Source organism: Salmo trutta, chromosome 32, assembly GCF_901001165.1.
Source record: "Salmo trutta chromosome 32, fSalTru1.1, whole genome shotgun sequence".
Taxonomy (NCBI): domain Eukaryota; kingdom Metazoa; phylum Chordata; class Actinopteri; order Salmoniformes; family Salmonidae; genus Salmo; species Salmo trutta.
In genome coordinates this window covers 18,319,871-18,331,079 of record NC_042988.1, presented here as the reverse complement: position 1 = coordinate 18,331,079, position 11,209 = coordinate 18,319,871, and the positions used below count along the sequence as shown (strand labels likewise).

The following is an 11,209-nucleotide window of genomic DNA, read 5'->3' as shown; positions in this document are numbered from 1 at the left end:
ATACATGCCATGGCCCTTAGTAGAGGAAGTTTAGTTTATGTAAACTGAAGGAAAAGTAGTCTGATGACCTGTGTACATGGGACATCTTCTGCATTAAATTAGACAACCTCCATAAAACATGTACAATTTGATATAGGCTACAGAAATCCCACACAAGTAGACCTGTACCTGCATTTGTTCCAAGGAAGAGCTATGTTGTGACCTCCATGGACTGGCCTCCTCCTCTATAGTGGGGCTGCTGGGCCTCTGTAAAGGATGAGATTGTAATTATTAGTGTAAATGTTTCTGGTGTTTTGTGGTGTAAAACTGAGTGGGTCGAGCATAACACATCAACCCTGTAACCCATAGAGAGACAGGCTACACATTTTTAACAATGTCATTTTTTGTGAAGTTTGCATTCAATTGTCACTCCGTGTTGCACACAACAAGCTTCCATTCCCCCTGTCACAAGGGGATTTATGGCTGATTTAAGATGAAGATGAAATCGTCAACCCTGTTACTTTATTTGGCACTTAACCTCTTGGGAGAACTAGTTTTTTATGAAGTTGAACATGTGCTCTTTATGACAGAATGTTAAAATTAGGTGAAATAAAACATTTATTTTGACCAAGTTATAGTACACTTCTCAAAATGCACTAAATTGGCAGAACGACTCACCTGCATGTGCAAAGAGGTGGACGAGTGTACTCGAGACAGTCTACCACTGCTGCCATTTTGCCATTCTATGTGGTTTCTCTCTAGGTCCCCTGAGTCATCTAGCCACTGTCTGGAGGGATGCTTGGAGAGGGAGTGGCTGAAACATCAGACACGTGACTTTAGATACAACATATTAATACATAAAAAACTGTCAGTGACACAATACTGATGTCACAGCTGAAATACAGAGGGAGAAACCACTTACAACTACCTCTTACAGCATTACCTTGCGGACAACAATGGAAAACCCTAACCTTGCTGGTTTGAAGAGCTCCTGTCTCCCTGAGGGTCGGTTTGGAGTCTGTCCCACATGACCATGCTGCTCCCTTTGGAGGACAGGCTTGACCTTTGGTAGATCGGCCATCATTGCGTACCCCTCCCTACTCCTCTCCGCTGACTCCCCCGACAACTGGCCAGACTCCAAGGACTCAATGGAACTCTGGGACGAGGTTTGCCTTTGCATCTGAGGGGAGGGACTTAGGTTGCGGTTGGTCAATCCTTTTGTGTTTGGGGAGGAGCTACGAGTCTCCAGACCCTGCCTACTACTGCTACTCCTGGTGGTTTCCCAGGTGACAGCAGAGGCCCTCTGAGAGGAGTCAGATGTTTTGTTCTCTCTGCCCTCCTTCGATGGGGAGGTGCTATGTAGGAAGTGGGTGGAGCCTCGCCAGGCGCCAGGGGAGGGGTTAGAGTCAGGCCGAGCATCACCGTAAGTGTTTTTTCTCTGGTAAGAGAGGCTGGAGTCACCACTACTGGTGGTTTTCCTGAGGAGTGACTGACCTGGTGGGTCATTGCCTCTTTTGGATGGCGAGGAGTTGCGACTGTCACGGCTCGGACCGTTGAGGGCCCCACTCTTCTCAGATTTGTGCAGTAGTGATTGGCCGGGGGTATCATGGCCCCTCCTTGAAGGGGAGGAGCTACGACTACCCCGACTTTGACATATGACAGAGCTGTTCGTCTCTGATTTACAAAGCAGTGATTGGCCAGGGGCATCATATCCCTTTCTCAAAGGGGAGGAGCTTCTACTGTCTCGACTTTGACTATTCATGTAGTTTTTGGATTCACTTTTGCGCAGTGATGACTGGCTTGGTGTATCATAGCCTCTCCTAGAGGGAGAGGAGGTAGGACGATCACGACTTTGACTTCTGACAGAGCTGTTCGTCTCAGATTTACGAAGCAGTGATTGGCCAGGGGGATCATATCCCTTTCTCAAAGGGGAGGAGCTTCGACTGTCTCGACCTTGACTATTCAAGTAGCTGTTGGATTCACTTTTGCGCAGAGGTGACTGGCTCGGGGCATCATAGCCTTTCCTAGAGGGAGAGGAGCTTCCACTGTCACGACCTCGACCATTTCCATAGCCACGTGTCTCACTTTTGCATAGCAGGAATTGACAAGGAGTGTCAAAGTCACGTCTAGAAGGTGAAGAGCTACCACTTTCATAGGCATGAACATTTAAGTCATTACTAGAAGCTGATTTCCACAGAGATTGTCTTTCGGCATCATAACCCTCCCTAATGGGAGAGCCACACCGGCCGCCGTGTCGACTATGACCATTGAGAGAACTGTTTGTTTCAGATTTGCGAAGGAGGGAGTGGCTGGTGGCATCGTAACTCCTCCTTGAGGGAGAAGAATTGCGACTTTCACGACCATTTATCAAGCTGTTCCCATCAGATTTGCGAAGCAGGGTTTGGTTGGAGGTGTCATAAGCTCTCCTCGAGGGAGATGAGCTTCTGCTGTCACGGCCATTTAAGGAGTTACTTGTTTCAGATTTGCGGACCAGGGATTGTCTGGGGCTTTCGTAACCCCTCCTTGAAGGGGCGGAGCTTCGAGTGTCACGTCCACGACCATTTAAGGAGCTGTCTGTCTCATTCTTGCGCAATGCACTTTTAAAATCTGAAACAGAGTTGACCTGTGATATGGAACCAACTGAACTGGCCATCGATATTACATTTTTATTCAAGCCTCTAATATCAACACCTCGTCCAAAAGAGCTCTGGGGGGGACCTCTAGAAGTCTGGTCCCACCCCTGAGACCAGCCCTCAGAGTCTAAGCCCCGTCTGTTGAGGGAGGTGGTACATTCACTTCGTTTGAATGGGGAGGTGTTTCGTAAGGGTGAAGAGGAGTGGGACAGAGAGGAGCTTTGTCTCGATGAATTTAACTTCCCAGACTCCTGATAGGAATGGGAGTTTCTTCTACTGTATGAGCTGTTGAAACCCCTCCGGTTAGTGGAGGCCAGGGATTCTGCTATCTTAAAAGGGGTGGGGCTTGGGGAGCGAGGGCCCACCTGAGCCTCAACCTCGATGGTGAGATCAAATGCGTCAGGAGGTTCAGGGATTTCCAGAGGCAGGTCTGGGTTTAGTATCTCTGGGTTTAACCTCTCCGAGGCCAGCCCCAGGTTAGGGTTCCTGAAGGGGATGGTAGCTTTGGGCTCAGGGCTCCGGTTGCTGTAGAGGGGGTGTCCCCTCTCTGAATGGCGGTAAACGGGAGGGGGGCTCTGATCCCTGAGAGAACGGGCTCCTCCTGCCCTCCCCAGAGAGAAGTAGCCACTTTCACGATTCCTTTCTTCTTTTAACCCTAAAAAAGAAAACACTCCATCACATGGTATACTAAACGCTGTTATTATTGATACATTCCAAGGAGTTCTAAGGACGTCCACAACACAGTTCTACAAGATACTTCCACACTACTATCAATAAGTCCCACCTCAACTCATGATATTGAACACAGGTACCTGACAACATCATCATGTAAATAACACCTATGAATGTAATAGAATACAGTTGAAGTTGGAGGTTTACATACACCTTAGCCAACTACATTTAAACTCGGTTTTTCACAATTCCTGACATTTAATCCTAGTAACAATTCCCTGTTTTAGGTCAGTTAGGATCACCACTTTATTTTAAGAATGTGAAATGTCAGAATAATAGTTGAGTGAATGATTCATTTCAGCTTTTATTTCTTTCATCACATTCCCAGTGGGTCAGAAGTTTACATACACTCAATTAGTATTTGGTAGCATTGCCTTTAAATTGTTTAGCTTGGGTCAAACACTTCGGGTAGCCTTCCACAAGCTTCCCACAATATGTTGGGTGAATTTTGGCCCATTCCTCCTGACAGAGCTGGTGTGACTGAGTCAGGTTTGTAGGCCTCCTTGCTCGCACACGCTTTTTCAGTTCTGCCCACAAATGTTCTATGGAATTGAGGTCAGGGCTTTGTGATGGCCACTCCAATACCTTGACATTGTTGTCCTTAAGCCATTTTGCCACAACTTTGGAAGTATGCTTGGGGTCATTGTCCATTTGGAAGACCCATTTGTGACCAAGCTTTAACTTCCTGACTGATGTCTTGAGATGTTGCTTCAATATATCCACATCATTTTCCACCCTCATGATGCCATCTATTTTGTGAAGAGCACCAGTCCCTCCTGCAGCAAAGCACCCCCACAACATGATACTGCCACCCCCGTGCTTCACGGTTGGGATGGTGTTCTTCGTCTTGCAAGCCTCCCCCTTTTTCCTCCTAACATAACGATGGTCATTATGGCCAAACAGTTCTATTTTTGTTTCATCAGACCAGAGGACATTTCTCCAAAAAGTACGATCTTTGTCCCCATGTGCAGTTGCAAACCGTAGTCTGGCTTTTTTATGGCGGTTTTGGAGCAGTGGCTTCTTCCTTGCTGAGCAGCCTTTCAGGTTATGTCAATATAGGACTCGTTTTACTGTGGATATAGATACTTTTGTACCTGTTTCCTCCAGCATCTTCACAAGGTCCTTTGCTGTTGTTCTGGGATTGATTTGCACTTTACCCACCAAAGTACGTTCATCTCTAGGAGACAGAATGTGTCTCCTTCCTTAGCGGTATGAGGGCTGCATGGTCCCATGGTGTTTATACTTGCGTACTATTGTTTGTACAGATGAACGTGGTACCTTCAGGAATTTGGAAATTGTTCCCAAGAATGAACCAGACTTGTGGAGGTCTACAATATTTTTTCTGAGGTCTTGGCTGATTTCTTTTGATTTTCCCATGATGACAAGCAAAGAGGCACTGAGTTTGAAGGTAGGCCTTGAAATACATCCACAGGTACACCTCCAATTGACTCAAATGATGTCAATTAGCCTATCAGAAGCTTTTAAAGCCATGACATCATTTTCTGGAATTTTCCAATCTGTTTAAAGGCACAGTCAACTTAATGTATGTAAACTTCTGACCCACTGGAATTGTGATACAGTGAATTATAAGTTAAATAATCTGTCTGTAAACAATTGTTGGAAAAATGACTTGTGTCATGCACAAAGTAGATGTCCTAACCGACTTGCCAAAACTATAGTTTGTTAACAAGAAATTTGTGGAGTGGTTGAAAAACGAGTTTTAATGATTCCAACCTAAATGCATGTAAACTTCCGACTTCAACTGTACATGTGGTTAAGTGCAGTCCTCACCTGAGTGTCTGCCAATCCTGCCCCTGCTGTTGTCCTCCTCCATCCAGGCTTTGGGGTTGGTTCGGTGGGGTGGTGGGTCCAGGCGGGTCATGGTGAGGTGGGTTGAGCGGTGCCGGAGAGGCAGGTAGTCGTCCTCTGCACTGATGGAGCCACTGAGATCAGCGTAGACACCCTGGTCCCGACAGCTGGAAGAGGAGACAGTGATATAATGGTGGAGAGCGGGAGAGAATGAGGGAGTGAGAAAGTATATATATATTGTCCCTCTAGAATCGCAATATGAGGCTCATTGACTACTTGGTTTACAAAGCATGCTCAATAAGCTTATTGTTTGAAGTTCTTTGTACTTAGTTCGTAAATGACATTTCCCCCTGCAAAATACCTAAATATAAAGCCCAATGAAAAGCCAAGACTCCAAAGATATCTCAACACAAGCGCATAGAGTGAACAAACATTATTTTGTACTAAACATTTCTCCTTAGTGGAGCTTCTATCTCAGACACACACTAGATCCAATAGATTCTGAAGAGAACCTGTCAGTGCTGTCGTCGTCGTCTCCGTCACAGATGTAGAGGTCACAGTCAGGGCTCAGGATGCATAAGGAGCTTTCCTCGTAACCCAGCTGATCTCCGCTGACATCACAGTAGCTGCTCACCACTGACAGGCCATCAGAGTCGTCCTGATAGGTCAACGAGAACACACATACCACTCACAACATACGGCAAACAAAAACAGAACATTAGCCAATAGGGCTACAGATGACTTAATGTATTGAAGTGTAATGTTAACGAACACTTTCTGCAATTGTCAGTAATTCTGGTTAAACGAAATTCAATGTCCATTTTCACAAAAAACAAATACCAGACACGGACAAATACTGTTTGTACTATGAGAGAAAAGCAAACACTGACAAGATAAGACAGTGAGCAGCCATATAAACTAAAGGCTTTGTTGGAACTAGCACAATTTAACTCACTAGGCCTACAATGCCTCATTCATTTACAGATACATATTAACAATGAACACAGGTTAAAACAGTCATCATTATCAAACCTGAAGGCAACACCTCCAAGTCTCTCTTTATAGATCCATGTCCATATGGGGAAGTTCATGAATAGTGTCTCCCTTCTGTTCCTCAAGACCTCCCTCTCATTCTCACACGTTCTGTCTGTCGCTCGATTAGAGTTACACCGTTGTAACTCTACCTAGACTGTAGTTCTCCTCATTATTATTTCATGGCAGTTTTTTTCTTGACCCTTCTAGGTTGTCTTAAAATACATATTCTCATCTTCAGTTTGACTTGAATTAATGGCAATATCAACAACAACTTTATCATATTATAGTACAAGGTAGGTATACAAAAGGTATTGCAATGTAACACAGCAATGAAAAGCAATGAGATAAGATCTGACTTCCACAAAATGTATATTTGCCTAATTTGTGGCAATCAAAGGCAAAACAAGGAGAGTTCTATGCTACCAATAAACAGTCGTGTCCTCATAAATGAATGTGCCTTTGCAATGACATACTACGTGTAGATGTGGGCCGGCCGGTGCTTTCTGTAACCTGCCTTCATGTATAATGTTACCAGTGATTCCCAAAAGGGCAGTAAATGATCTCCCTTCATTCATTTGTAATGGGATCATTCTCTTCACCGCCCTCTTCATATCTTTTTCCTCATACGTTCCTCCTTATTCACAACACTCAACACGCAACACAGGGTCATACCTCACCAACGTCTGTTACTGAGCACTTTGTAGTGAATTCAGCACTGAGTGTTACTGGTTAAATGGAGTAGCTTCCCCTTCCGAAACGATAAAGTCTGCTAGCCAAAGTTTAAGTAGACTCAAAGTCAACATTACCACTCAGCCAGCTCCCTTACTTCCTCTCATGTATTGATCCTTGAATGTCTGACCTCAATGTCTATCTGACCCTTTCCCTGACCCCATATCTTACCTTCCACCTGTCTGTATAGGCCCAGATAATCACTCACCACTCTTCTAATCTCCTCTCCCTCTGTCGTGGCATCCCTCTCCACTGCCTGTGGTGCTGGTAGTAGTGTTGGTGGAGGTCCAGTGGCTTGCCCTGGCTCTTTCTCCACTGTGAGGCTCTGCTGTGGTGTTTCGGCTGTACCCGTGCCTGTACTCGTGCCCGAGTGTAGGTGCTTCTGGCGCAGGCAGTCGTGGCAGCGGGAGGAGTCGAAGATGTTGGGCTGAAACTTGGGACAGATAAGGTCATCACAGGAGAGGGGCATGGCGCGGCTGGAGGTGGCAGGCGCTCACTCATCGCACCCCTCGGAGAACACTGAGGAACAACACAGGCTGTAAAACCAAAACAGTATTTAATGAGCCTAAAACACCATAAAGTAGAAAAGGTGGTTGTAGTAAAACAGTAGTACTCAAGGAAAATTTTGGGATTTCAAAATAATAGACAGTAGTCCATGAGAAAAAAACAGCTAAAATCCTTTCAACATTTATATGAAATGTACACAGTGTAAGACATTGGTGGGATATTATTACAGCGTAGCTGTAGTAGGACGATGTAGCAGAGATGGAAGCAATGCTGTAGCATATTTGATCCACAAGGGTCATTATTTCATGGTTAGTGCGGTAAAACGGAACAGTTAAGCTAAGTGAAAACTAATTACACAAGAGGATATAGTGAAACACAATACAGAAAGGAAGATGATAGAAGTCTTTCCAGCATATTATTAATATCATTACTAAACATCACTGAGAGCACTTGGTAACATCCCAATTTAAAAACATTTCAGCAATGAAAATCTAAATACAAATAATTCATTGCTAGATTTCTTAATGTGTATTATTTTCCATTGAATTATTCTCTTCTGAATTTGAGAGGAAGAGGTTTTCAACGATACCTGACAGAAGAGTCCTCAGCCGTCAGTTAAACTGAGAATATGCCATTTAGAGAAAGATAATATACTGTCCATCAGACCCCCAGCACATGCCTCTTCCCCTGCTCACAATCCCCGAGGCTCTTACTCTTACATGGATCTGATTGGCTGTTCCGACAATGGATGAAACTGATGCACTTCTAACTGCCATGTTGGCTCTGCTTAACATTACAGAGAACCTATCAGTCTGCCAGACCTAGAACCAATATGGAGTCAGTTGCATGACAGTTACTCTATTGAAGGTTGTATTAGATATCATGAGCTTTAGAAAGCAAAATGAACTGCTTGTGACAGATGGCACACGTTAGCTCAGGTTAGTGTAAATAAATAAACACTGCTAAGGTATGAGAATAGCATACATTAAGATCCTTGATTATACAACATTTCTTGAAATCAATCAAACAAATGAGGGCATAGGGGTACTATGTCTAGAAATACACACGTAAAGATCTATTCTCTGATGCTCGGAAAAGGATGTTGACTGAGGAGTCAGGTTTCCTATCAAACAATAGGCTATAGAACTAGAGGGATTCACAGACTATAGGTTTATACAAGGATATAAACGCTCCAAAAATATTAAAGCAACTGATTCGTATATATTCTTTTCTTTTAATCAAACTTTGAGCATATACACATTGTATGAAATAAAACATTACCAAAACAGTTAGCATATAAACAAACATGTAGAAAGGAGAGAGCATAACAAAGGAAACAGACAGGTCGTGTCCAATTGGTTAAAACAAAACAGTGTTTGAAACGGCCGCTCTGGATCGAGCAGACATTGGCTTTCAATGAGAATGTATATGTGCAGTTTGTGTATTGGTGATTTTGTTTGCTCCGTAGACTTTCCAAACTGGTACCATAGAAACTCTAAATGTCCATTATGGCTGCTTAAGATCCTGATCAAACAAAGAGGCCAGACAGACCCTTACACTGCAAATCCATTTTTTCCTAACTCTCAGTCCTTGTGATGTACCCTCTTCCCAGTCAGTCTGCGTCTTTGCTTCTTGCTGGTCCTCCCAACTCTGTTCTTCTCAATTCTGCCCTTCTTGTCTGTGGCACCTGGCTTCTTGTCTGTCGGCCGGCCTCGTCCTTTGCCTTCCTGCTTCCCTTTCCTGCTTCCCTTCCGCTGCGTCTGGTGAGCGTGGAGCGAGGCGTTCAGTGAGCAGATTCTGCAGAGAGGGAGAAGAGAGGATAATAACGTGTGAGAATAACTTGCCACCACAGTGCTCATATTGTTATATAGGCATCATATTAGACTAAATTAGCTGTCAGAAATGAATACAGAATGAGAATAGAACAGGAATTGAGGGCTCATTACTATTCATTAGCAGGGTATATAGCACAGTTGTTGAGGAATAACGCAATTTGCATAAATTATTACCCACTTTTTTAAATCCTCCAGTGATTATGACCATTATCAATAACAGATAAATATTATTGATAGACACGTCAAATTACACATTTACATTTTTTAGGACATTAAGCCACAAACTGTGCATTCAAATATTTTAAATATTATTGACAAGGAAACAAGTGTTGACAAGTGTTTTTCATTAAATGTGAGTGAGGATAAACACAACATACTTTTTATTGAGGATGGGATTCCCAGATTTCTTTGGCATAGCGCTCATTTTCTCCTGCTCCTCCACCACCTCCTCCTCCTCCTCCTCACCATCCTCAGTAACCTTCAAAAGAAAATGTACAGTTTGAATACCTTTCAGAGAAACAATATCAAAACACAAGTACATGGGACGTGGAAATCAGCAACAAATGCTTTACCTGATTGGTTGCTGGCGCAAAGAGGCTGGCGCCTGTGAGGTCAAGGTCACTGATGGTTGTTACGGTAACAGTATGGTTGGGGTGATCATACTGTACAGACTCGGTTGTGCCCGTTATCACATCCTCCAATTCATCTTCTTCATCATCATCCTCATCTGTGGAGAGTTAACCATAACAATAAGAGTAAGTAAGCAGATGAAATGGATTCACACTACATGTTTACTTCTGGTTAAACCTGAAATCACAGATAAGGGCAAGTGAAGGCAGCCAACAACATTCTGTCAAGCCTGGCTGACATGTTTAATTATTTCGCTCAAACTCACCGAGAGCCTCTTTTCTTTCCTGCAGCAACTTCAAATACTCCTTGTGTCTCTGGAATTAAAGAGTAAATATGATTCGTGCCCCCTTCTGTCCACATTGTTAGTATTCCCTTCATCAAAAACTCTACTAAAGTGACAAGTTTTACACACCATGTCTATTTAATTAACACTTAAATTAAATATTGTGCTTTCTTTTAGCCGGTGTTTACCTCTTCTTTGACTCTCTTCTGCTCCTCCTTTATCTTGGTCTGGATTTCCACCACTGCTGCTTTCCTCCTCTCCACCTTTCTCTTGTGGAATCCTGTCAGATACTCCCTGCAGGAGATACGATAAGTCAAACAGATGAGTACATTCATGACAAGTCACTTGTGGTCACTTTCTTGCATTCACCAATACTTAACTACTGATAGGTTTAATGGGAACTTGGCAAACCAATTAGAGGTCCACTAAATACATTTCTCAAAGACAAAGAGGCAGGATGATGTGGCTTATGATTCTCTATCAACGATGAAGGCATATCATACAAGCTGACCATGTAAATGAGACCTACCTAGCAATCTAGCTAGTTTAGCCAGAGATGCTCTATAGTTAGCTAACGTTAGCTTGCTATGCGTTGAGGGATTCCTGTGCTGTTTATAATGTGCCAAACTCACTGTCGCTCGTTATCGTTGAACATGACCACACATTTCTCTCTTTTCTTTGATCCAGGTTTAAATTTATCATGCTTCCCCTTTTCCTTTTTATTCCAGTTCTTCATGTTTTTCATTTTGAGAACACGTGAGCTTGTTTTTCAGCTGGCTTTTTGCTTCAGAATTTCCTGCTTTGTATGTGCATCATACAATGTGGTCCGACTGGGACAACCTCCCAAGCACTTTGGTTCTTTGAAGTTGTGGCCATTCTCTCCAATGCCCAGTTCTAGAAGAGTATTTGAAAAAAGTGCATTGAAATTAAATGTTACTTATTCAGAATTCCGATGCAAGTAAAATAACATTGCCGTGCCTACATTAAACATTGATAAGTGTACAACGTTAAAATTGCAACCATATTTATGGACAATC

At 43.3% G+C, this 11,209-nt stretch overlaps 2 protein-coding genes across 2 annotated transcripts; both read right to left on the bottom strand.

Moving 5' to 3' along the window:
- Window positions 1-35: 35 nt before the first annotated feature.
- On the bottom strand, window positions 36-8,506 carry LOC115170680 (dentin sialophosphoprotein). Its single transcript, XM_029726925.1, has 7 exons — window positions 7,126-8,506; window positions 5,666-5,811; window positions 5,136-5,320; window positions 951-3,267; window positions 658-793; window positions 169-246; window positions 36-68 (listed from the first exon to the last, which is right to left on the bottom strand). Exons 1-7 carry the CDS (start codon window positions 7,384-7,386, stop codon window positions 36-38), a joined length of 3,156 nt encoding a protein of 1,051 aa, XP_029582785.1. The 5' UTR covers window positions 7,387-8,506.
- Window positions 8,507-8,638: 132 nt separating this feature from the next.
- LOC115171322 (nucleolar protein 12) lies at window positions 8,639-11,008 on the bottom strand. The gene is made up of 6 exons (XM_029728029.1): window positions 10,805-11,008; window positions 10,361-10,466; window positions 10,155-10,203; window positions 9,832-9,986; window positions 9,637-9,737; window positions 8,639-9,221 (listed from the first exon to the last, which is right to left on the bottom strand). The coding sequence occupies exons 1-6, from the start codon at window positions 10,915-10,917 to the stop codon at window positions 9,008-9,010; spliced, it is 738 nt and encodes a 245-aa protein (XP_029583889.1). The 5' UTR covers window positions 10,918-11,008; the 3' UTR covers window positions 8,639-9,007.
- Window positions 11,009-11,209: the final 201 nt, after the last annotated feature.

Coding starts and splice junctions, on each gene's coding strand:
- LOC115170680 (XM_029726925.1), bottom strand. CDS start 7,386: ATGCCCCTCTCCTGTGATGACCTTATCTGTCCCAAGTTTCAGCCCAAC. Junction 794..950: donor GAGCTCTTCAAACCAGCAAG/GTTAGGGTTTTC, acceptor CTGATGTTTCAG/CCACTCCCTCTCCAAGCATC. Junction 247..657: donor CCACCTCTTTGCACATGCAG/GTGAGTCGTTCT, acceptor CATCCTTTACAG/AGGCCCAGCAGCCCCACTAT.
- LOC115171322 (XM_029728029.1), bottom strand. CDS start 10,917: ATGAAAAACATGAAGAACTGGAATAAAAAGGAAAAGGGGAAGCATGAT. Junction 10,467..10,804: donor TTCAACGATAACGAGCGACA/GTGAGTTTGGCA, acceptor TATCTCCTGCAG/GGAGTATCTGACAGGATTCC. Junction 9,987..10,154: donor GGAAAGAAAAGAGGCTCTCG/GTGAGTTTGAGC, acceptor AACTCTCCACAG/ATGAGGATGATGATGAAGAA.